The 25222-nt window shown below is 40.4% G+C and overlaps 5 protein-coding genes across 12 annotated transcripts; 3 read left to right on the top strand and 2 right to left on the bottom strand.

The window, feature by feature from the left end:
* The first annotated feature begins 94 nt into the window (after window positions 1-94).
* LOC147175451 (G/T mismatch-specific thymine DNA glycosylase-like) lies at window positions 95-5692 on the top strand. 2 transcript variants are annotated; one of them, XM_086074184.1, is made up of 11 exons: window positions 95-260; window positions 1233-1301; window positions 1493-1659; window positions 1797-2146; window positions 2229-2298; window positions 2444-2579; window positions 2650-2732; window positions 2827-2921; window positions 3088-3259; window positions 3326-3478; window positions 4685-5692. In XM_086074184.1, the coding sequence occupies exons 2-11, from the start codon at window positions 1243-1245 to the stop codon at window positions 4831-4833; spliced, it is 1434 nt and encodes a 477-aa protein (XP_085930310.1). In that variant the 5' UTR covers window positions 95-260; window positions 1233-1242; the 3' UTR covers window positions 4834-5692. The 2 variants fall into 2 exon arrangements, with proteins under 2 accessions (XP_085930310.1, XP_085930311.1); XM_086074185.1 differs by lacking the exon at window positions 1233-1301 and having other exon boundaries at window positions 101-260.
* On the bottom strand, window positions 4228-11807 carry LOC147175452 (patatin-like phospholipase domain-containing protein 2). Of its 3 annotated transcripts, XM_086074188.1 has the most exons (9): window positions 11548-11807; window positions 10106-10338; window positions 8246-8311; window positions 7953-8162; window positions 7135-7195; window positions 6985-7074; window positions 6642-6744; window positions 6360-6422; window positions 4228-5071 (listed from the first exon to the last, which is right to left on the bottom strand). In XM_086074188.1, the coding sequence occupies exons 1-9, from the start codon at window positions 11774-11776 to the stop codon at window positions 4945-4947; spliced, it is 1182 nt and encodes a 393-aa protein (XP_085930314.1). In that variant the 5' UTR covers window positions 11777-11807; the 3' UTR covers window positions 4228-4944. The 3 variants fall into 3 exon arrangements, 2 of the variants coding, with proteins under 2 accessions (XP_085930314.1, XP_085930315.1); XR_015094635.1 differs by lacking the exon at window positions 4228-5071 and having other exon boundaries at window positions 6368-6422; window positions 6642-6763; XM_086074189.1 differs by lacking the exon at window positions 4228-5071 and having other exon boundaries at window positions 6405-6763.
* A 308-nt stretch (window positions 11808-12115) lies between these two features.
* Window positions 12116-17321, bottom strand: LOC147175453 (patatin-like phospholipase domain-containing protein 2). Of its 2 annotated transcripts, XM_086072810.1 has the most exons (9): window positions 16748-17321; window positions 15460-15692; window positions 15323-15388; window positions 14690-14899; window positions 14316-14376; window positions 14081-14245; window positions 12831-12975; window positions 12556-12675; window positions 12116-12326 (listed from the first exon to the last, which is right to left on the bottom strand). In XM_086072810.1, exons 1-9 carry the CDS (start codon window positions 16935-16937, stop codon window positions 12164-12166), a joined length of 1353 nt encoding a protein of 450 aa, XP_085928936.1. In that variant the 5' UTR covers window positions 16938-17321; the 3' UTR covers window positions 12116-12163. The 2 variants fall into 2 exon arrangements, with proteins under 2 accessions (XP_085928936.1, XP_085928937.1); XM_086072811.1 differs by lacking the exon at window positions 14081-14245.
* On the top strand, window positions 17070-20729 carry LOC147175454 (uncharacterized). 2 transcript variants are annotated; one of them, XM_086072824.1, is made up of 7 exons: window positions 17070-17346; window positions 17787-17911; window positions 18187-18253; window positions 18367-18523; window positions 18659-18801; window positions 19473-19603; window positions 20075-20729. In XM_086072824.1, the coding sequence occupies exons 1-7, from the start codon at window positions 17194-17196 to the stop codon at window positions 20232-20234; spliced, it is 936 nt and encodes a 311-aa protein (XP_085928950.1). In that variant the 5' UTR covers window positions 17070-17193; the 3' UTR covers window positions 20235-20729. The 2 variants fall into 2 exon arrangements, with proteins under 2 accessions (XP_085928950.1, XP_085928949.1); XM_086072823.1 differs by having other exon boundaries at window positions 19473-19583.
* Window positions 20730-21577: 848 nt separating this feature from the next.
* On the top strand, window positions 21578-25220 carry LOC147175455 (uncharacterized). 3 transcript variants are annotated; one of them, XM_086072822.1, is made up of 7 exons: window positions 21578-21679; window positions 22197-22321; window positions 23008-23074; window positions 23191-23347; window positions 23507-23649; window positions 24318-24428; window positions 24950-25220. In XM_086072822.1, exons 2-7 carry the CDS (start codon window positions 22209-22211, stop codon window positions 25130-25132), a joined length of 774 nt encoding a protein of 257 aa, XP_085928948.1. In that variant the 5' UTR covers window positions 21578-21679; window positions 22197-22208; the 3' UTR covers window positions 25133-25220. The 3 variants fall into 3 exon arrangements, with proteins under 3 accessions (XP_085928948.1, XP_085928946.1, XP_085928947.1); XM_086072820.1 differs by having other exon boundaries at window positions 21592-21898; XM_086072821.1 differs by lacking the exon at window positions 21578-21679 and adding an exon at window positions 21750-21955.
* The last annotated feature ends 2 nt before the right edge of the window (window positions 25221-25222 follow it).

Below are 25222 nucleotides of genomic sequence, written 5' to 3' on the forward strand. Positions count from 1 at the left end.
TATATAAAACTTTAATGAGTATTTAGTCTCGTAAAATAATTTACACAGCGTTGCTTAATCAATTTATTTTGATATCTCCTTCTTTCGACCCCTACGTCTCGGACTTGAAATCGTCTCATGCCAAAGTTGACTGGGACTGCGCTGTCACGTCTTTGTTGCCCCTGAAACTCCTCCAATGATCTGAATAAAAAGCGGCATATGTGGGGAAAATAATATTATTTTCCCGCCTGGAGAATCCGATTAAAACAACCATTAACTAGGTACGTCTCCTGCATATCAACACTCTCAAATGTTGCGCCGTTTTTGCCTACCAATCTACTACATAAGCGAGATCATTCATCCGTGTTAGCTTAGCTGCTAGCTTGTGGCTAATATTAGCTATAGTTGTGGTATGGTACTTAGGTCTTTTTTCTCTTATAAATATATATTTTTTTAATTCCCAAATTTAATACGGAAGGGGAATTATGTGTTTCACAAGTCGCATGGTTGATTTCGGTGTAGCCAGTTGTTGGTAAATTAAAAAACAAAAGTGAGGCTACGCTCTGGATTGTTGTTAGCATTGTTAGCTTTTAGCCACGTAAAAAAGGAGGGTATTTAATTTTTGCAAGCGCTCACGTGTAGTCGTCTAGTCGATGTTCAGGAGAACTTGATGACGCAGTGACAGTTGTGTTGTGTTGTGTTGTGTTGGATGTGATTCGATTTGAACTTTTATTTTGAACATGAAAACAAAAAGAAAATCAACCATAGACAATGAAAGACTACAAACAAGTTTTCCATGCTAAAAAAAGAAGTGGGAACAAGTCCAGATTTATGATTTCTCCATGTTCTGTCAAGTATCACCAACCTTTCACCTAAACTGTTAAATCTCACCCCACAGAATCAAATGCAAAATATTTTCCTATTTTTACAGATTCTTGTAAACACACACACACACACACACACACACACAATTTTAAAACAAATTGGCTGTTAAATGCCATCAACTTAATAAATTATTTGTGCAGTTATAATCTGTCTATAAACTGTAATAATTTTGACTCCATGAAAAGTGTGTGATTGTGATCCAGATTGCCGGTCGGACAATTTGCTTGTTTCACTGCGTGTTTGATTTGTCATCTGTTGTTATTGTTTTGGGTTTTGTTGCTAAATCATCCGCTTATTACATGTGCCACTTTCATTTTGCTCCTTACTATGCATGTTGGTGTATTTATTTAATTTATTTAAAATTAAAGCACCCACAAGATGGACAATAAGCTGAATGGATCCCTGCCTGTTGGCTCTTCAGAGTATCTGCAACAGTGGTGAGTTGCGTAAAATGGGCCACATAAACAACCATCAAGTGTGATTTTTTTTTTTTAACATTAAATCAAATTTGTTTCGTTAATGCTATGATTGAAAGTTTTATGTGAATTGTTTTGGATTGTGAGCATCAAGGGAAACTGATTTCAGGGGAATTTTTTTTTCATCCTCTATTTTCAATTTCTCATCTCAGGATTCAGTCCGCTCAGCAGTTCCAAGCCCTCCAAGCCCAATATTCGGCCTACAACCATCCGCCGCACTACCCGGAGGCGCACGCGGGGGGCGCAGCGGCCGCTACACCGCACATTGTTCACCCTCAGCCCATGATGGAGCAACAGGAGCCTGCTAACCTGACAAAACGTACAGTGGATTTAGAAAGTCTACACGCCCCTTTTAAAAATAAATAAATAAATAATTAGAATGAGTTGAATCATTTCTACCCAACATAACCTCAAGAGCTGTTTGCAATAACCGATTTTGTTCAATCCTCCACGCAGCCCCGCCCAAAAAGCGACGCCGACCAGCTCAGCCCAAGGAACCCAAGCCGCCAAAGGCCCCCAAGGTTCCGAAGGAACCCAAACCCCCAAAGCAACCCAAACCCCCAAAAGAACCCAAACCCCCAAAGGAACCCAAACCCCCAAAGCAACCCAAAGCATCCAAGGGCAAACCGGGCCCGAAGCCCAAGAAGGGTGCCGAGGGCCAGGCAGGCGACGGCAAGCAGGAGAAGATCGACGAAAGCTTCAAGAAGGTGAAGAGGAAAGTGGATCGTTTTAAGGGAATGTCGGAGGAGGAAGTGATGAAAAAGACGCTGCCAGACCTGCTGGACTACAATCTGGATTACGTCATTGTGAGTAGAACTTGTGATATTGCTTTAAATAGGCAAGCAGGCAGTATTTTGCTATAATCTTGTAAAATTGTTTTTCTCTCAGATTGGTATCAACCCAGGGCTGATGGCTGCTTACATCGGGCGATGGTTTCCTGGTCCTGGAAACCATTTTTGTAAGTGCGATTATGTAAAACTGGTTCCAACTTTCATTGCCAAAGAAGTCCCCAATTTAAAATTAGAAGAATGTGCAAAGAAAATGATGGCTGTGTGAAACAGGCTAAAGTTATGTTGGCTTACTTTTTTTGTTTTTCTTCTTAGGGAAGTGCCTCTTCCTTTCAGGATTCACCGAAGAGCAGCTCAACCACATGCACGACACCACATTGCCTGGCAAGTACAAAATGGGCTTCACCAACATGGTCGCCAGGGCGACGCCGGGCAGCAAAGACCTGTCTACGTAGGTAACAAATTTGTGTCATTTGTTTTTGAAAAGCTGTGTTGAACCATCCTCGTTATTGTCCTCGCAGCAAAGAGCTGCGCGAAGGTGGCAAAATTCTAGTGGAGAAACTGATGAAATACAAACCCCTCATTGCTGTATTCAACGGAAAATGTAAGTCATGTATAGTATAATTTTTGTTTCTTTACAGCTGTGTTTCCCCATCCTTAATTGAGCCAAAGCACATATTTTTAAATCTTTCTTCCAGGCATATATGAAATGTTCTGTCGAGAACTATTTGGTAAAAAACCAAAGACGCTGAGCTTTGGTTTGCAGCCGCACAAGATCCCCGACTGTGAGGTGGTGAGTTAACACCGTCCCCTTCCGTCATTGTAACATTGAGGTAGAGTTCACAATATTGAGGGGGGGGCACCGATTATTTTCCAAAATCATGCAGCTACTATGAGGATAAGCAATAAGATTATAAATACATATCTTTTTAATCAATTTTGTTTGTTGTCGTGGTCAGGCTCTGTTCCTGATGCCGTCCTCCAGTGCCCGCTGCGCTCAGTTCCCTCGCGCTCAGGACAAAGTGCACTTCTACATCAAGCTGCGGGAACTGCGGGACCAGCTGCGGGGCACCCAGGGGCCCAGGGAGATCGAGGAGATCAAATACTCGTTCAACCTGCAGCTGGCCAAGGGTACGCCAATCTGAAAGCGAGCCGTGTTATAAATTGTTGTGTTTATTTTACCGTCCGTCTCTGCAGAGGATGCCAAGAGAGTGGCCATCAAGGAGGAGCAGTACGACCCCGGCTACGAGGACGCCTACGGCGGAGCTTATTGCGAGATGCCAGCCGAAGGAGATCAGAGTCAGGCCAACGGGCACTTAGCGGTCTCAACGAGCCAGGAAAACAATGCGGGTAGGTACTCGTTTCCTGTGTGGGAGCTTGAAAATACCATAATTAATGTTGTTCCGATACCATTATTTCCAACGCTAATATAGGACTTTAGATGCAGCATCTTGTATCTCGCTTGCGCACGACATTCACTGATGTGTGACATGTTCACGGCATACCGAGCCAAGATATCCTATTGGCCCTTGAATGCTCTGAACCAATGGCAGGGCAGCTTTTTCATGTTGGAAAAAAACAACAACCTGTGAATCGGTACAGTATTGGGGGCCCAAAAACTGTTTCGGAACACTAACAGTAATTGCACAAAAACATACAAGACGTCACTAGTAAGGTTAAGAGCCGTAGAAAATGGATGGATTGATGAACCGCTAAGAAAAAGTTTAACCCTCGCCTAGAATTTATTAAATAGATTCACTGAAAATGTTGGTAAATTCAACTAAAATCTGAAAGAAATAATGACAAATGTCCTGGTTTTTGTTTGTATATATTTTTGGGGTCATTTTTTTTTACATCAATATTTAAATTCTTATTGTTAAATTAAATATGCCTTACCACTATGGAAGCCCATTCCCGCTAGTAAAAAAAAAAAAAGTTTTTGTTTTTACTGTAAGAAGCCCGTTAACCCCAGAAGGGGAAACAAAAAATTATTTTTTTCCCCTTTATTATATATATATATAAAAAAAAAAAAAAATTAATGATGGAAACATGCTTCTGACAGTAAAATAAAGGGGAAAAAATTTGACAATTTCTGCCAGTGGAATTAATTTTTTTATTTTATTTTTTTTTACTGTCAGAGGTCTGTTTCCGCCAGTGTGTTTATTTATTTTAACCTGGCACAATGTAACAGAATGGGCTTCCAAAATAAACAGAAATTGTGTTGCCCATTTACAAGCTTTAAAAAAAAATATATATATTAAAAAAAATTACATACAGAGACCAACATTTTTTATTTTCAACGCATTGGTTTTACCCCTCCCAATGTGCTTTGAACACTTTTATACCTTTCAGACACATTGTAAAAGTATTCCAACAAAAAACTAATTGCAAGCATAAAACAATAGTATATGTAATGTCCTGTCTGTGTGCATGCTTGTGCCTTTAAGAGGTGGGGCCTGGTGTGGTTGCGTGAGTATGTGGGCATGAGCTGTAGCCAACAACAGCTGCTGCTTGACTGTGAGAAACAAATGTATTAAAAACACTCTTTCTTCCCAGCGGAAGACGGAAGACAGGAGGCGAGCACGTCAAAAAATTCCCAACTTCCCGACGGACAGGGGATGACGCAATCAAGTGCCGATCAGATTCCGGATGCGAGCAAAGGAGGGGAAGAAGGTGGAGGAGCTAGCCAGGTCCCGGCTGTATGAGGACAAATTGTTACCAATTTAAAAAAAACAAAAACATTTCTTCCTTTGTGGAATATACACGCCTAGATAGACTTTGTAGACATTTTGCAGAAAATTTTCTCTGCACTGGTTTTAAATTTGAGTTGTGGTATGATCATCTCCAAGGCAGCCCATTTTACGTACACGTGAAACACAGGGACGACTTTTGTGTTGGCTGTCCATGGAGAAAATGGGGTCTGTACTTGCAGCTCCACACCAGCTGGGGGCGGCAAAAAAGCAGAAAGTAGAACGGGATAATGGGTCACAATGCTAACTCACCTAGCATTATTTTTCTTTTACCGTTTACATTCCGACTCTGTGGACACACGCATTGTGACTTGTCTCTTAGTTTAGACATAGAGCAATCTTTCAATTAAGAGGTGTCCCAATACTTTTGTCGATTGTCAAGTCTCCCATCTAAGAACTGAGCTGTTGGGACACATCTACTTTTCACATAGCGGAGATAAACGTTGACAAATGTGTAGCGGTGCAACTCGTACGTCTCAATACTTTTTACTACTACTATTCATCTCCACTCCCTAAGACAAAAGTATAGTGATGTACTTTGTCCCAAATCTTTTTTTCCCCACACTGCACTAACTTCCTTGGTGCCCATTTTTTAAATCTTGTTTACATTTGTACTGGACACTGATGCCGTAAACAAACGACTATACTCAACTACTGTTTTGATAGCCGGGATGATGTTGTCATTGGGAATTACCTCAGCAGCCTTTTATCCTGAATTTGTTTCATTTTGAGACTTTTTAGAATCTGTTTATGAAAATGACACAAGAAGTTTTATGATTATGATGTTTTGTCCATTAAAAATGTACTGATGGTGCTTTTTTTTTTATACATCATTGCACTTGGTTTTATTCACCTGTTCCGTTTTTTGTTTTTTTTTATCAGAAAGAGGTAAGCAAATTGTCTTTAGCACAAGTTAGATGATCCTCTTGTGGGAGGGTTAAATATATAACAGATACATATATCAAATCCACAGCAGCATTAAATAAGCACATTTGTTAATAGTTCTTTAAGTTCAAGTCCAACTTTCTGTGTTTTTTCTTCACCAACGCACTGGGGAGCACAAAAATAAGAAATAGTAAGAATCCATAAAAAGTTAAAAGGAAGGATGGCTGTGTTGGTACTAAATAAATATAATGGCGATTCAATATAAATGCCATTACAAAAGTCACAAACAAAGAAATCCAGTTGAATAGTGCATACTAATGCTCTGAATTAATAAAGAAAAAATTCTAGTAAATACAAATTTCATTCATTAAGTAAAAAAAAAAATGTCAAGAAATACAAATTATATATTTAAAAAAAATACCATTGAATAATTGAAAAGAAAATGGTTAGTCAATATGTCATTAATGAATGGACTATTTCACTTTTTAAAATTAATGCATTCATATTTCATGTATGTATTAAACAAACATGTAATTTTGCGCAAAAAACAACTGACTAGCAGCTACATATGGGTTAAAAGATACACAAATATACACCTGTTGCAGATGTCATGGCAACTGCTACTTTGTCTTCGTAGGTTGTTGATGATCCTCAGTACGCTGCCAATCAAAATCATGATTACAGTACGTTACAAATTAAATAACATTTTATAACCACATAGGAGAAAGGAAATGACATTGTTGCTAGGTGGAAGTCATTAGAACTGCCCCTAGGCCACAACCACTAGGCTGCCAATTGTTCTGTTGTTTACTTCTAAGCAATCCTTTTTGCAACTGAACCACCGATCTGTATTAAATATCAAACCTTTTTATCTTTACCTCTTTAAAAGGAACAAGATCAACTCGACCGCAAGCACCAGTGGAGTCAGCATGTAGTAAAAAGCTTCGAGTGGACACAAGCCCTGGCTTGCAATGACGTCACCTGCACGCCAAACATAATACTGTTCACATGCACACACAGTGGACAAAATAATACAAAAGTTAGTTTTCCACTTTAATGACATTTCCCAATATTAAGATGTGACTTAAGTATGACACGGGAAATGTAGTTTTAATCATTTTTTAGGTTTTCATTTCTGTTTTTCTTTCGCTGATTTGGATTGTATTTGAATTTAAACTTGACTATGTTGTTTGTTACATAGTTTATTTTTTATAATTGTACCTCTCTTGATGTTGAGCGGGATCTTATGTGCATGTTGGTATTCAAGCCCCCAGTCCACCTGCTCTTCTGGCGTAAATGTACCGGGCAAATCTGGAACACGCAGATTTGTGTATAGAAAAAGAACGACAGTTAATGATATCAAACTCTTACCTTCTTGTCTCAGGAAGCGAAGCGCATCCGTGTAGCCACAGCGGAAGATCTCACCCAGCTCCTGTCAGTCAAACATGGAGTCAAAAACATTGATGTAAATATGCGAGTCCATGAGTTAAACATGGACACTAAACTGTGAGTCAAACAATGTTAGCCGAACACTAAGTGAGTCAAATGCTTTACAAATTCAAACACGGTCACTGCAAGTCAAACGTGAAACTTGGGCACAATAATGCGAGTCAAACATGAGCAAAATGTGAGTCAAGCCTGGGCAGAAAGTGAGCCACACAGAGTAAAAATGTGCCAAATAGTCTGAGTCAAACATGATGTAAAACTTGGGCACAATGTGAGTCAAAAAGTCAAACTTGGGCACCGTAATGCGAGTCATACAGGTCAAAATTGGGCACATTGCGAGTCAAACATGATAGCTTGGGCACGATAATGTGAGTCGAACATGGAGTCAAAAACATAAAGAATGATATCAAACTTGAGCACCATATAGATATAACGCGAGTCAAACAAGGCACAAAATAATATGAGTCAAACACGAAATCAAATTTGGGCACAATATAAAGAGTCGAACATGGACAAAATGTGAGTCAAATTTGTGCGCAAAGGGAGTCAAACAGAGTCAAATACATGCAGAATAATGTAAGTAACTTAAACATGGCCGCAATACGAGTCAAACAACACACAATGTCAAACTTGGGCATAATAACGCGTGTCAAAGCATACGTGAATCAAACATGGAGTCAAACAACGAACAATGTCGAATTTGTGGTTCAATAAGGTTAGGAGACACAATGTGAGACCCTAACCTCTGGCGCCGGGGGCAGGAAGGAGGTGTAGATGCGCCGCACGTTTGCGGCGGTCACCTGGATACTGAGGTTATTGCAGTGCACGGAGATGGCGGTCCAAGCGCCATCTTTAGGGCTGATGTCGCTCTCACTGCAGAACGGGGCCAACGTGATGGTGTTGGGGTGCTCCAACAGTGGCATGTTGTTGCTCAGGGCTCCATCCATGTATAGCTAAGATTCATCCAATTCCGACTTTGTTAATAGAAAGAAAGGTAACGATAGTTGGGTTTGCTTTTTCTCGGTATTGGCCTCACCTGTCCACGGTAGGAAGGTGGAATGAAACCACAGTAGACTGGAAAGAAACAGCTGCACAACAGTACCTAGAAACATAGACATTAAAATGTGTGACGTTGACACCGTTTGAGTCAAACGTTGCCATTTATTACTCAAATGTGGCGTTTAAAAGTAATCATGTGAACGACATGGAAACTAAACAATGTGAGTCAAACATGAATACATGCAATGTCAGGGAGACAAGGACACAAATGAGTCAAACATGATGTCAAATATCGACACTAATGTAGTCAAATGTGGATTTATGCAATGGGCTCAATAATGACTCCAACAAAGAATCAAACATGGCCGTAATAATTAGTTAAACATCTACACTATATGGACAAAATAATGAGTCAAACATGGAGTCAAACATTTATAGAACAATATGAGTCAAACATGGACAACGATAATCTGAATCAAGCATGGATGCGAGTCATGCACTGATCTGAATATATGACTGGATAGCCCATAGGCCAAGACTTTTGAAGCCTCAAGGCCGCCATATTGCTCCTCCCAAGAAACGTTTCTCGACATACGATCCTATACATTTACAGTATCAAAATTGGAGAACATTTGAGACAGTACTTAATAGAAACAGCATGATTTATGATGTTTTAAATTTGCTAAACATAAACAAGAGGACTTCAGACATTTGCCTTAACTTGCCTTAAATAAATGTATACATTATATGCTTAATGATGTTTACAGGAGGAAACGTGTATATTGTTTATTATTAGGAATTATAACTGTAATACAAACAAAAGATGACTCTGCCAAATCTGATATTGGGTTCTAAGGAACTGAGCGCCAAAAGAAAAAGGGGGTCTTCAAAGCAGCACATACTGTCCACTTATTTATTTATTTATTTTTTTTACTTGTTAAAAAATACTGACCACCTCAGTACACAACCCACCCGCCCGCCCCTATACTAACTGCCCACAAGCTCTATACGTCTAATCTGTACGTATACCGTATAGTTTGTACAGTAGTCTGCTTGCGAGATGGGAGGAGCAAGATGGCCGCCCTGTCGCTTCAACGGCTTGCACGGGCGTGTATGGGCTTATCGGCTTTCCAGTCATATATTCAGATCAGTGGAGTAATGTGAGTCAAACTTGGACAAAATGTCAGTCAAACTTGGACACACAATGTGAGTCAAACATGACGTCAGACGGACGCAAGCATTTGAGTCAAACACAGACACTTATGATAGTCAAACCTACATAATAATATGAGTCAAATATGGAGTCGAGCAGACATGAGTCAATTATAGGAGGATTTATACAATGTGAATCAAACATGGAATGCACATGGAATCAAACATGGGCGCAATAATTAGAGTCAAATATGCAGTCGAACGTGGACACAATAATGAGTCATACATGGAAACCAAACAATAATTAGAGTCACTGTGGACACTATAAGAGTCAAACATGAAGTAAAATGGGTCAAACCCGGATGCCGTGTAATGTGAGTCAAACATAAACAACAAATCAACAACGTAAGACACTATAATGCGAGTGAAACATGGAGTCAAATATGGACTCAATGGGAGTCAAACATGAAGTCAAACAGAGTTAAACAGCTACAATGTTCCTCCGACTGTTTATGAGGGGAGGAGCTTCATTTAGACGAGCTATAGCCATGTCTAATTGAAAAGTAGTGCTTTGTCGCCATCTTGTTGGCGTCAATTACTTGTGGTGAAACGCGGCACAATACATTTCAGTCAAACATGGACAGTATAATGGAGTCACAAATGAGTCAACCATAGACGCAAAGTGAATCAAAACGCGGACACTTTTATGCGAGTCAAACTTGGAATGAAACATGCACTCATCGACCTGTATGAGCTCCTCTCTGCTGTCAAAGTGGGACACCAGGACGTTGCTCCGGTCGTGCATCCTGGTGAGGGACACGCAGAGCCTCCCCGAGGCGCGGCGGTGGGCATCCTCCGGAAGCTTCTCCCGCAGGGAGTCGCTCACCGTTCGCAGGAGGCTGAAGGTCGGGTGGAAGACGCTCAGACGATGCTTCCTCGCCTGTTTGGCCACCGCCAACGCGTCCGTGCACAAATGTTCTGAGGACGCCATTTTGAAAGGTCATCATTGATGTTGCAATGTGTTTGTGTTAACTACGCTGTTGGCCTTGAACCGCTCACACACACTTGGGGTCTGTTCCATATTATGATGGGTTTGAGTGCGTCAGTGGAACCGACAAACTCTTGCTTGTTTGACTCGATGGACTTGAGTTCAATTACTGATTTTGAAGTACTAAAACCTCTATTTGAGGACAGTCAACAAACAACAGAGTGCAGCAATTTGAGAGGCAACAATCGCTCCATTCATTGGCTTCACTTGTGCATTTTGGTGACACAGACTCTCCATATTTATATATTATATCCTGTATATATTTCATTTGTTTTAATTAGTTTTTAGAGCGGATTTGTTAGTTTTTATTAGTTTTCATTTTTTCGAAATGTTTTGATTTAGTTTATTTTTATTAGTATAATTTTTTCTGAAAATGTTTTGATTTAGTTGAGTTTTTATTAGTTTTATCTATTTAATGTATAGATTATTTGTCAAGTGCAAGATAATAATAAAAAAGGTCACAAAGTATTGTGTAATAAAGTAAACTACAATTCTCAAACAACAGTTTGACCTTCATTCTTCTGTACGGACGTATAGCAATATAAAAATAAATACATTTTAAATTAAGCAGAATATAGTTAGTTTTAGAACACTTAAGATTTTATTCAAAAAAAAATAATTATTAAGCATTTTCATTTATGCTTTAGTTTGTTAATGACATTGTTTTCTCAGTTTTAGCTTTTATTTATTTAGTTTTCGTTAACTATAATAACCTTGGTGAATTGACAGCTTTTTTTGCTAATTGAAATGATGTTGACATCTGTAACTATAATTATGTCGAGTAAAAATGATGTTGTCGATATCTCAATTTAAATCAAAGACAGTTCGTTTGCATTCCACACTCTAAAAACAGTTGGGTCAAAAGTAACCCAATTATGGATCAAAAATGGACCGATCCACTTGATGGGTCAATTTGACCCAACTTTCAGGGTTGTTTTATACAAAAGGACAAATTCAGGTAAAGAATGAATTTGAGTTATTTTTGACCCAACTGCACCATGTCGCTCGGCGTACGTTAGGGTTAAAGGTGCGAGGTGTTAGGGATCAGAGGAGTTGGCGTTGGGTCGAGCGTTAGGGTTCCAGTTAGAGTCAGGGTCACAGAGTCACAGTTAGGGTTCATTAGAGTTTGGCTTTCTCACCGATAGGAAGTCCGACGGTCAACGCCGCCGCCACCAGGCATCCCGACGACGCTCCACAGATCTTGGAGGCCCCGTGCACCAAATGTGGGGCTCGCTCCAGGATGCCCGTCATCGCTCCCATGTAGTAAATACTACGGAAGCCGCAGCCCGCAAAGGAAATATTCCACTCTTCACCCTGGGCAAACATCCTCTCAACTCTTTGAGGCTTAACGCACAAGCTCTCATTCATATACACATTTAGTACACACACGCGGCAGTGTTGCGCAACATACAAGATCAGCTTACGATAGCGGTGTTTTCATAACCGTGAGGGAGGGGCAAAGGTTCATAAAAATAATCTTAATGTAGCGCCTCCCACAGGATCAAAGTACTCAAAATAATAAATTTGAACTTTGTAAACATTAGATGAATATAATTCAACATGAGTCCCGCAATGGGGATATTTAGGTTTTTAATAAAGAAAAATGAATTAATTTTTTTTCAATGCTTTTTTTCCACAACAATTATATATTAATGCGCCTCACGCTTAAGTGAATCTCACGAGAAATAAAATACACTTTTCACTTAATTGCACTGACACAGCAGTTTTATTGAATTCTAATAACGTCATCAGACCTCATGATGTTATGTCACATAACTCGGGCTTCAAGGTGGGAGTAGGGGGCGGAGTGAGTGGCATGTATCCGTCCATCTGATTGGACGCTGGGCGAAACGTGGGCGTGGCCCACAGGTTCAGTTCTGATGGCAGGCTGGAGCATCTTCGCATCCTCGGCAACACCCTGCAACGCAATAATGATAATGAATGCATCTGTAATTTATATAATGATAATAATAATAATAATAATAATAATAATAATAGATTTATATGTAATGCACAGTAGAGGCAACAATAAAAGCAATGGAAGCACACAGTGAAAAACTGAGAGAAAAAAATCAAGAACAAAAATCAAAAATCAAAATCAACCAGGAAAAGCTTTTTTTCCAGCATACTGTCATTTTTTACTATACCCTTCATCCACCCCTTCATCTTCGTCATCATCTTTTTTGTAGACCCTTTTGTAGAAGCCTCCTGCCATCCTATAGAGCCAGCTCAGGTCCGGGCGCACGTCCGGCAGCCAGTGCAACACTCTGCAACATCAATAGAATTCTTGCTATGATACCTGAAAATTAACAATGATCATGCTCAGCCCAAGAAAGGCAATTTCGAAATTTTATCGCCACTACCTTGGCCTTATAAGACTGGATTTGATTGCAAATCAATAGGCATCTTCACACTCTGTCACCTTTGTGCCAGTGAGATGGCTGGTCCAAGGGACATTGTGCTGGGGATCCACAGGAATGAGGAGGGCACCTTGAGCGGAAGCAGCTTGGACATGGGGGACAGGAAGCCGCCAGCAGGGTGCGCTTGTCTGCATGCCGCGCACAACACTGACACACAGTCACATATTAACTCGAAGGAGGCAACGTAGTGGAGCAATGACACATCAGACTCAACTGCTACACGGCGTCTCGACATGATCAAAGATCAGAGAAAATTTGGCAGGACTAATAAGGAGCATACCCATGGACGCACACAACATTGTGGAGTGACTCGGTCCGAGTCTAATGGAACGTAAATCAATGTTAAAGAAACCCTCTCCACATGACGTAAGGTTCGGGCAGATTGGGTTTAACGAATTAGTCATGAAGCTCCCTGGACATGGACACACACACAACATTAAGGAGCGACAATATCTGAGTTGAATGGAGAACTAATCTTCATTCTAGACAGCATCTAGAATATCATAAGAACCAAGGCTAACTCACAAAACTCCAAATAAATTAAACATGGATGCACACAACATTATCAGAAGCTACTGGATATCTAACATTGTTAAAGACTCTGCCTCGACATAACTTAAGAGCTGAGACAGATTTGGCAAAACAAATTTGTGTTGCATAGTTCCCAGAACATAAATCATGGATGCACACAACGTTGTGGAGCGACAAAGACCGGAGTCTACGGTCTTAACAACATACTCTGTACATAACATAAGATCTGATGAAGACTTTGCATACCAATTTGTTGCACACATAACATTGTGGAGTGACCACATTGAAGTCCACTGAAAGGCTAATCGGAGTCACCAACTTCCCTTTCAACATAATGTAAGATCCGAGGCAGACTGGGTTTATCAAATAAGCCCCATTTGCTACCCGTAATGTAAACAGGAATGCACACAACATTGTGGCATGACCACATATGGATCTACTCATCAATAATCACCATTTAAAGTGCGCTCTCCATGTAACATAAAGTTCAAGGCAGACTGGGCATGACAAAAAAATTAATAAAAATGCACAGCACCACAGAACCCAAACATGGATGACTACAACATTGGAGCGTCCACTGGACCACTCCCATTCTTAAAGACTCCTTCTCTACATAACATAAGATTTGAGGCAGATTTCTTCCAGAACATAAAAATGGACACATACATCAACATTGTGGAGAAACCACATGTCAGCATCTACTTGGTAAACTGTGAGTTACCTTTTTTTATGTTAACTGGGAGGTTTTCTATGAATTGCGGGTTTAGCCACCAGTGCACTTCACTGGACCGCAGAACTTTCACTGGCACCTCAACCAGATCACAGCATGCTGGTTCGGGTGAAAGTGCCTCCAAATTCATTGGGGGAGGTTCACAGTCTACGAGATCTGTGCAGGGAATTTTCAAATCAGGATTTCTAGGTATGATTTACAAAAGGTTAGACAACTTTGCGCTTACTGTTGTCTTGCAAGAAGCGGAGCGCATCCGTCCAGCCGTTGTGGCAGATCTCAGCCATGGCCTGTAAATATTTGCTTTGCTTAGCAATTAAGAATATTAAGAATTGTGAAAAGTCACAAATGTCAGGGTAACCAATAACCAATAATCAGATAAATGTGGGGAAATTTTTTTAAAAAAGATTTTAAGTCATAAAAATAGCTACATTGCACCATAGCGCCATGTGCTGGATTGGAGGGCAATTGCAAGATGAGTAAAATTATCAAAAGTGGAATATATGTGCTAATATATGTAGTTACATAGGTTTGCTCTCTCATGGCTAAACCCTCGTGCTTGGCTACCGCTAACGCTATCATCAGTATAGTTTTCAGTCTTACCTCGGCCTGTGGCGGGAAGAAGGTGCTGGCCACCCGGTATAAGTTCTCCGAGTTGACCTGGATGCTGACGTTGTTGAAGCGGACCTGGTGGAAGCTTGGCGTGTTCGCCCGAGGGCAGAGGTCGCTTTCCCCAGCGTACGCCGATACGGTGATGGTGCTCCTCTGGTGGCAGCGGGGCAGGTTGTCGCTGGCCGCGCCGTCTACGTAGTGCTGAGGCAGCGTGAAAGGGGCTTGTAAAATGTTTGCACTAAAGGGGGGGGTTGCGGTTAAAAACTGTTAGAAAGATTTGAACGTAGCCTCATGTTGAAAGTCCCTCGCCCTATTGAGTCACTGTAAAAAAACTGATTAGCCACAATGACTACTTTGGTACCAAGACTTATTTGAAATGGAGTGTGACTATAAAATGAAATGTTATCGGTTTTTATTTTAAATATCAAGTTAGGTGCAAAAAAATGGGGCCAAGAAAGGGATAAAGCACCCCCCCCCCACACACACACACACATCTCATGTTACTAATGTACTGCTGTCAGATTATGCTTACACTTGACATAAAATGTTAGTTTTTTCATTTCAGCCAAAAAGAAAGTAATTTGCAGAAAAACTAGAAATGCATTTTAAATGCCACTCACTCACCACGCCTCGAAAGGTAGGAGGAATGACTCCACAGTAGAAAGGGACAAAACAGCTGCACAAAAGTGCCTGGGAAAAAAATCAAAATTTTGACATAAGACACCAAGTGAATAAAAAAACAAAAAATCACGCTCCTCCACCTGAACGAGCTCCTCTCGGCTATCAAAATGGGACACCAGGACGTTTTTGCCATCAGACACCCGCGTCAGAGAGATGCAAAGCTTCCCAGAGGCGTGCAGGTGGGCGTCGGACGGCAAGGCAGTCAGCAGCGAGTCCTTCACCAGCTGTAGCAAGTTGTAAGATGGATGAAGCGGGCCCAGTTTGTGCTTCCGGGCCTCCTTCGCTATGTACATCAAATCCATACAGCATTTATCTGCACGGGACAATGACGATAAATGGACAAAAGTATTGAGACACACCTAGAACTCTAAAATCTTAAAATTTGCGTAAATGTCAGCAGTTTTCGGGACCCGCAAAAGTCATGTAACTACAGTATAGGTTACATGCCCTTATCTGATACTGAATTTAAAATGACGCTGCAGAGATACAGTTTCATTTGTATCCTCTCAGCTATATTGTGCTTTAATTTATTATTGGACAACGGAAGTTCAGTTTGTTAACAATGGGTATTAATGAGTTAAGTTAAATTATGTTGACTAAAATCACTGAATAAAATTGCATTCAATCTACATTCCATTTGAATGCATGAAAACTGTTGGCAGAAGAGACCTAAAAAATAGCAAAAAAAGGAGATGATTCAGTTCAGTTGCCTTTTTGACACATTTTCTATGGAATTTGGAATGCATCCATTTGATGCTGAATGACACATTATGCTGCAATGTACAATATTTCATTACATGGGAAAATCATAAATAAATTGCACATTTTCCAGTGAAGGTTGGAATCAATTTGCATTTGAGGAGAAAATGTATGAAACGTACTTGCAAGAGAAATCAAAATAATAAAAAATAGCAAGGTATGATTTAGCTCAGTTGTCATTTTGAAATTGTTCTATGGAATTTGTGTCATTTATGAGTAAAAAGAAGGGAAGGTGGGTGGGGTTGTAGTGTTATGATGACTCACTAATAAGGAAAGGAGTAGGGGGGGGGGGGTGCAGTTATCAGGGCCCCACAAAAGTAATTTAACTATATGTTGTGTGCCTTTGTTTGATGCCGAAATAGAGAGACGTCCACAAAAACACTGCAGTTTAATTTATTTAATTCAAAGATTAATGTACTTTTTTTTTTAAGCGCATACCTTAAAAGGGCAAATTTCTCAATGAAGTTTGGTTTGCCTTAGGTATACATTGACAATTAAATCAAAGTTTGGTGAACACAAATGACCCCAAATGGAAGCACTGAAAAAGAAACAGGCCAATATATTTTTAAACTAATAAATAAAAATACATTGAGTGTTCTGACGACTTACCCAGCGGGACTCCCGTGGTTAGGAACGCGGCCATCAGGGCCCCCGCCGAAGCCCCGTAGATTTTGGATGCATTTCGGATGAGACCAGGGAACCGCTCCAGGATACAACTACTGGCGCCCAAGTAATAAATACCCATAAAACCACAGCCGGCGAAGGAGATACTCCACTCTTTCTCCTTCGTGCTCGACATTCTTGTGTTCGAATGCGTAAAATGGTGTGAAAACGTATGTTTGTGTCCACATCACCTGTGTTCAGTGCGTTGGCATCCAAAGGTGAGCCGAGAGCGGTGACATCACCGCCCCACTCCTGATTGGATGGAGGCGGGGTCACGTGACTAGAGACCTTCCAACTAACAGTACTTCCCACATGGCAAAATTAATTTTGGGCAAACTCTGCTGTTTTGTTTTCTCCCCCGTTTTTGTTTTTACATGTTTTAATTTGAAACGATGAGCATCCCGGTGGTAGACTTTAGCGTGGCCAGCCTCAGCGTCGAAGATGTTTCCAACGCAGATCTCCACCAACTGAGCAGAGAGTTAAACGTGGCTTTTACGGAAGTGGGCTTCGTCTTCTTGAAGAATACTGGCATCGCGCAGGATGAGGTGACACTCAACCCAAAGTAGTTGTAGTCGTAGTAGTGCTGGTAATTATAATAATTAGCAAGAAAGAAAAAAAAAGGAAGTGAAAGAAAAGGATAAATAAATGAAAGTGCTTTTTGTGCTTGTCAAAATGCTTGTAAATTATTTCAATCTAAAACTTTCTAATCTTTTGTATTCAAATAATTTATTATTGTTGTAACTAACTATCATTTACTGGACACGAGACATGAGGCTTCCAGAATTGTCCTCTTTTGGATGCTTGAAGCTAGAATTGTGTTGAAAATGCGTCACTTTAAGTGTGTGACAAGAGTATTATGCATTGTGTCGTATTTGTTGCATGCATGTATGTTTTTTTTTTAAGCACCAGTGCTATTGTTATGACTTGTTGGTATTGGAATGAGGGAAAACAAGTAAAGTGAGCAATTCCATGCAAATCCATCCAGGTTGATCGTGTCATGGAAGCTTCCAGAAGGTTTTTCCTGCAGCCAGATCATCTCAAGCGGCCGTTCAGCAGGAAAACCTTCCCAAGCAATTCCAACCACGGCTGGGTAGCCCTGGAGACTGAAAAGTGATTTTATATATGCTTACTGATTAACTTATACATTACAGTGTTGTAGAAAGAAAAGTACGTCAAAAAAATACTTGCATTTAACTAACAATCAGACAACAAACGGATGGCCCCTCCCTCTTTTAAGTCTGTTAAATTGAGCTTCCACAATAACAAGATTTTGTTCAAACAAGTACTGTTTAAGTAGATGAAGTGAATGAATATATGACTGGGCGTTGTCTCCTGTTAGCTAATGAGCACAATTTGTTTTTAATATTGTATCTGATCACATTCAGGTTGAATCCACAAAAACCAGGAGATCTAAAAGAGGCATTTAATGTGGCTTCACTGCTTCCTGACGTAGTAAGCATTTTCCGTGCGACAGGGTGAAAGTACAATCTTATTCCAATCCTTACATCATCCTGGTAGACTATAACTAAAATTTGTGACTCATTGTGACTTATGTTTCTCTGAAGAAATGGCCCATGACTGAGTCGATCCCGGGATTCCGGGAGACACAGACGGCTTTTTTCCACCGCTGCAAAGAGCTGAGCCTGCGCGTTTTGAGGGTGATGGCCCACAGTCTGGATGTGGACCCTGATATTTTCCTGAACGCACACCGCTTGATTGGAAGTATGATGTACTTAAGCGCACGTCTTTGCTAATTTCACCAGGAGATCTACATTGCTAGTTGATGTATTAACAATGTAAAGGTTGGGAAATGCCGTTGTACAGTTGTCTAAAATTGTTCGACGTTTCTCATCGTAGCCGATGAGAACGGCACGACGCTACGTTCGCTGTACTACCCGCCGCTGAACAGCGAGCAAGCCGAGGAGGGTCAGCTGCGATGCGGAGAGCATTCCGACTACGGGAGCATCACGTTGCTGTTCCAGAGCGCAGAGGGTCTCCAAGTATGGAAACTAGTGCTGTCGAATGATTACAATTTTGTATCTAACTAATCGCACAATTTTCCGTGATTATTCACGAATAATCGCATTTTTCTGAAAATTTTTACTATATTCCACGAAGCTTTAATGCATAACTACTTGAGTAAAATCTGGAAATGAATGTAAAATCATCAAATTGAAAATATATTTTGACGCAAAGACTGTTCTAATAGATTTCTTTGATCCTCGAATACATTTTTAACTATTGAACAAAAAAAAAAAGAAAACTGACTGAGCTTTACAGTCTGTCTTATATTCTTCTCATAGAAGCAATTCTCAAAACATCTTGCTTCCAGATTTAGTTTCGCCCATAAGCAGCAAACTCCAGCAATGTTGATTTGCAAGCTTTCCGTGGTGTTCACTTGAGTCGGGTATTTTGCACTGAGATGATATCCAAAGACGTACAACTAACATATTTGAATTATTTGCAAATTTTGCAAAGTACTTAAGATTTCTTCAACAAGCGTCAAGCAAGTAAAACTACACATAGTCCGCGTTTGTTCATTTTTGCGCCGTGACGCCACAGGAATTAATTAAAACGGAGTTAACGATTTAACTTTGACAGCCCTAATGGAAACGAAAACAATTATGATGTATTCTAAATGTCATTCCCTAACGTTTTTGTGTGTGTTCAGGTGCGCCGTCGTTCCGGTGAGTTCATCTGCGCACCTCGTGTGCCCGGAGCCGTTCTCGTCAACATCGCTGACCTGATGCAGCGTTGGACCGGCGACCACTTTGTCTCCGTGGTGGGCACTATAAAAACAAAGTACAGAAAGCGCAAATATCCTAAGTTAGCCATATTTATTATGTTTTTGAGGGAGGGGAAAGAAGTTTATTTCCAAGTAAAATGTCTTATTTATTTATTCTTAAGGGAATTAGGATCTACGTTTTCAAGAAAAAAAGTCATTTTAGAAAAGGTTGTATATTTTAGGAGGAATTCATGTTATTTAAGGAAAAGTATGTTTTTTTGTTTGGTAATTTTGGGGGGGGGGATAAGGTGTACATTTTCAAGAAAAGGGTCACTGTAGAAAAGGTTCTACATTTTAGAAGGAATTTGTATATTTGCAAGACAAAACTGGCAAATTCTGGCAGATCTGAGCTGACTGTTTGAAAATAATATGATTGAAGAGCAATTAAAATGAGTGGAACTTAAGGCAGGTATGCAGCAAGTAATTGCGTCGGAGGGAATACGTCATGAGACCATACAAAGCTTGTCATTCATATATGTTCCCATCAGCTCCACAGAGTTTTGCTGCCCCCTGCTGGAGACTGCAGCAGCACCCGCCAGTCTGTGGCTTTCTTCGTCCAGCCGGATGACGAGACTGTGGTCAGCTGCATCGACGGATCCGACAAGTACCCCCCGGTGCAGTCAGGCGCGTACCTCATCAAGCGCTTAAATGACTCCTATGGGCGGCTGTAACGCCGGCATTGAGCAACTTCATTCACTCGAGTGCCACAAAAAACAACGCAATGAAAATTCAAACTGTCAATGTGGCGCCTGCACTGGACATTCCTCACCGGCATGCTGACAACTTTTGAGGCTAAGTGTTCTCTCATTTTTTTGCGCAAAGAGACCTGAGTGAGGATAAACAGTTCAGAGAATGAGATAATGAAATAAAAAGGGTTAAAATGTAAAAATGTTTTTAAAGTTTGGAGAATGTGATGACAATTAAATAATGGCTAAAGCATAAAAATATTGGAAAAGTAAAAACTGGTATAGGTTTAAAAGAAAAGTTATTTCAATAGAAAATACATTCATTTTCATTCCTAATGCTATCTTTGTTGAATGCAATTACACTCGTTTAAGTGTGAGACTAATGTTGTGGAAATGTTACACTTGTCTTGTACAACTTTTATATTAATGCCAAACTGTCATTAAATGCTTTATGACAGGGATGTCCAATCTTTTTACAAAGAGGGCCAGCTTTGGTGAAGGGAATGCTTCCAGTTAAGTGTTCACGGCGTTTGTAATTCCCAGTCACCTCGTCATATAGTTTCATCTGGTAGTACCACTTGATATTGAATTTCTTGAAAACAACAGCAGTCTCTTGGCAAATTAGCCAGACAATTGTTTTGTAGTTTAGTAAAACAAATAAAAAATAGCCAATTTTCACTTGTCCTGGAAGTTACGACCCTTTGTCAACTTTCCTTTTCACGTTTTAGAAATTGTCTGGAAGAGGTCACAAAAGGGTCATGCAGCTAAGGGTGCGAATTGACTCTATGCTGAACACGACTGTTTAGTGGTGTCTTCAAAAAGGCAAAGTCAGTGAGCTGGGAGGGTCTTTCCTAATGCACCCGTGAGCGCGTCCACAGCTTTGCTGTAAAATATAAAATAGCCAAGTAAGTCGCAGTTAGATTATTTTTCTTCATTCGTCCGCGGTCCAACTGTATTTTTTCAATGAAGTTTGGCTTGTCTTCAGTGACAATGATGCATAAAACAAATACAGTATGTGAATACAGATACATTTGTCCCACATGGAAGCATTTAATAATAGTTTAGAAACTAAATTAAGAAAAATAAGTTGAGTTCAATCACTCGGACTCCTGTGGTGAGAGACGCGACCATCAGGGGCCCCCCTGAGGACCCGTATGTCTTGGATGCCCATAAAACCACAGCCGGTTAATAAGCCGCTCCACTTTTTCTTGAAATTCGTATTTAAAAAGAGTGTTTGTGTCCACATCGCATGTGATCAGGGCGTTGTGATTCAAAGGTGAGCAGACAGCAGACATATCACGACCCCGCTTCTGATTGGATGGATGGGATCACGTGACTGAAAATCTTCCAAATAACATCGCGTCCCACTTACCGAAGTTCATTTGGGGCCAAATTCTGCTGTTTTCGGTTTGTTTTGTTCTTTCCCCTTTTTTTCAGTTTTGTTTTTAGACGTTTTAATTTTAATTCGAAACGATGAGTGTCCCGGTGGTCGATTTTAGCGTAGCCAGCCTCAGCGTCGAAGATGTTTCTAACTCAGATCTCCACCAACTGAGCAAAGAGTTAGAAGTGGCTTTCACAGAAGTGGGTTTTGTCTTCTTGAAGAATACTGGCATCACGCAGGAGGAGGTGACACTCAACAGAAAGTAGTTGTTGTAATAAGAAAAAGAAAAAGAAAGAAACGAGGCACGCACGTTCACTGGGTTACATTTTATGGTTGTTAAAATGTATGTTTGTAAATGAGACTTTCAGAATGTTCCCCTCTTGGGTGTTAAAAACTAGAATGGTGTTGAACATTTGGCACTCAAGTGTGTGAGAAGATCGTGTCATCATTGGTTGCATATTTGTATGTGTGTGTGTGCAACTATATATGTCTTGTTGGCATTGGAATTAGGCGAAATAAGTCAAAGTGAGCATTTCCATGCAGGTTGATCATGTCATGGAAACTTCCAGAAGGTTCTTCCTGCTGCCAGACCATCTCAAGCAGCCGTTCAACAGGAAAGCATTCCCAAACCAATTCCTCCACGGGTGGATTCCCCTGAAGACCGAAAGGTGTTTTTTATTTTTATTTTCTATGTTAAGTGCTTGTTTGTTTTGTTGTGATGATAGCACTCGACTCGAGTCTTTTCTTTTTATGTTTATCCACCCATCACCAGACAACAAAACATCAACAAAAGATGTGATCAAAATGGAACAATGCCTCTTTGTCCTGATAAGGCACTTTTATTGTATCTTAACAGTATCAGCTAGCCATAATTGTCTAATACAATACTGTGGGGCCACTATTGTGATAAATAGTGGAACCTCGATTTAACGGCTCCGAAAACAATGGACTCTGTATTTAATAGAAAATAGTATCCAGTCGGCTCAAAACGTACTTTTGTACAGAAGCTATGCAAGTCTGTTAGTTCCAGTTTACAGCTTAATGCCCCTTCACCATCTTTGTGTTGAACTCTGGCTTTCACTAATTGATCCAATTTGCAGGTTTGTATTCAGGGATTTATAGACCAGTAGCAGAACTTTGAAATCTAATCTACAACTGATTGGGAGCCACAGTAAAGCCTTTTTAAACTGGAGTCATTTTTTTTAGATCAGAAAAAAAGTACTTCAGTTAAACATCTAATAGTCCTATCAGTCCATTACATCGAGGTTCCACTGTAGCAGGATTTTGAACAAGTAGGTGCCATTTTTGTGTCCTTTTAACCAATGAGCACAATTTATTTTTAATTCACATTCAGGTTGAATCCACAAAAACCAGGAGATCTAAAAGAGGCATTTAACGTGACTTTGCTGCATCCTGACACAGTAAGCATGTTGTTCTGTGCGTCAAATTCTAATTTTATAGCGTCCCTTGCATCATCCTGGCAGACAAACTATCTCTCATAAAAGAGTGACTCATTGTGATTTGTGTATCTCCGTAGAAATGGCCCACATCCGAGGTGGCCCCGGGGTTCCGGGAGACCCAGGCGGCTTTTTTCCACCGCTGCAAAGAGCTGAGCCTGCGCGTTTTGAGGGTGATGGCCCACAGTCTGGAGGTGGACCCTGATATTTTCCTGAACGCACACCGCTTGATTGGAAGTATGATGTAGCTACTCGTGCAAACGTCTTTGCTGATTTAGCCAGACGATCTGCATTGCTATTATGCAGCATTTAATGTAGTAACAATGTAAAGATTGGCAAACATTGTTCAACAGAGAAGGAAATTCTTCAGTTGTCTAAAATTGTGTGTCGTCGTAGCCGATGAGAACTGCACGACGCTACGTTCGCTGTACTACCCGCCGGTGAACAGCGAGCAAGCCGAGGAGGGTCAGCTGCGATGCGGAGAGCATTCCGACTACGGGAGCATCACATTGCTGTTCCAGAGCGCAGAGGGTCTCCAAGTATGGAAACTAGTGCTGTCGAATGATTACAATTTTGTATCTAACTAATCGCACAATTTTGCGTGGTTAATCGCGAATAATCGCATTTTTCTGCAAATTTTTACTATATTCCACGAAGCTTTAATGCATAACTAATTGAATAAAATCTGGAAATGAATGTAAAATCATCAAATTGAAAATATATTTTGACGCAAAGGCTGTTCTAATAGATTTCTTTGATCCTCGAATACATTTTTAACTATTGAGCAAAAAAAAGAAAACTGACAGAGCTTTAAAATCTGTCTTATATTCTTCTCATAGAAGCAATTCTCAAAACATCTTGCTTCCAGATTTAGTTTCGCCCATAAGCAGCAAACTCCAGCAACGTTGATTTGCGAGCTTTCCGGGGTGTTCACTTGAGTCGGGTATTTTGCACTGAGATGATATCCAAAGACGTACAACTAACATATTTGAATTATTTGCAAATTTTGCAAAGTACTTAAGATTTCTTCAACAAGCGTCAAGCAAGTAAAACTACACATAGTCCGCGTTTGTTCATTTTTGCGCCGTGACGCCACAGGAATTAATTAAAACGGAGTTAACGATTTAACTTTGACAGCCCTAATGGAAACGAAAACAATTATGATGTATTCTAAATGTCATTCCCTAACGTTTTTGTGTGTGTTCAGGTGCGCCGTCGTTCCGGTGAGTTCATCTGCGCACCTCGTGTGCCCGGAGCCGTTCTCGTCAACATCGCTGACCTGATGCAGCGTTGGACCGGCGACCACTTTGTCTCCGTGGTGGGCACTATAAAAACAAAGTACAGAAAGCGCAAATATCCTAAGTTAGCCATATTTATTGTGTTTTTGAGGGAGGGGAAAGAAGTTTATTTCCAAGTAAAATGTCTTATTTATTTATTCTTAAGGGAATTAGGATCTACGTTTTTTAAGAAAAAAAGGCGTTTCAGAAAAGGTTGTATATTTTAGGAGGAATTCATGTTATTTAAGGAAAAGTATGTTTTTTTGTTTGTTTTTTTGGTAATTTTTGGGGGGAAATAAGGTGTATATTTTCAAGAAAAGGGTCACTGTAGAAAAGGTTCTACATTTTAGAAGGAATTTGTATATTTGCAAGACAAAACTGGCAAATTCTGTTTTGGAATAAGAGAAAAGGTAGCAGATCTGAGCTGACTGTTTGAAAATAACATGATTGAAGAGCAATTAAAATGAGTGGAACTTAAGGCAGGTATGCAGCAAGTAAATGCGTCGGAAGGAATACATCATGAGTCCATACAAAGCTTGTCATTCATATATGTTCCCATCAGCTCCACAGAGTTTTGCTGCCCCCTGCTGGAGACTGCAGCAGCACCCGCCAGTCTGTGGCTTTCTTCGTCCAGCCCGATGACGAGACTGTGGTCAGCTGCATCGACGGATCCGACAAGTACCCCCCGGTGCAGTCAGGCGCGTACCTCATCAAGCGCTTAAATGACTCCTATGGGCGGCTGTAACGCCGGCATTGAGCAACTTCATTCACTCGAGTGCCACAAAAAACAACGCAATGAAAATTCAAACTGTCATTAAATGCTTTATGACAGGGA

The sequence above is a fragment of the Leptonotus elevatus genome, chromosome 4 (assembly GCF_054856555.1).
Source record: "Leptonotus elevatus isolate MCC_2025b chromosome 4, RoL_Lele_1.0, whole genome shotgun sequence".
NCBI lineage: Eukaryota > Metazoa > Chordata > Actinopteri > Syngnathiformes > Syngnathidae > Leptonotus > Leptonotus elevatus.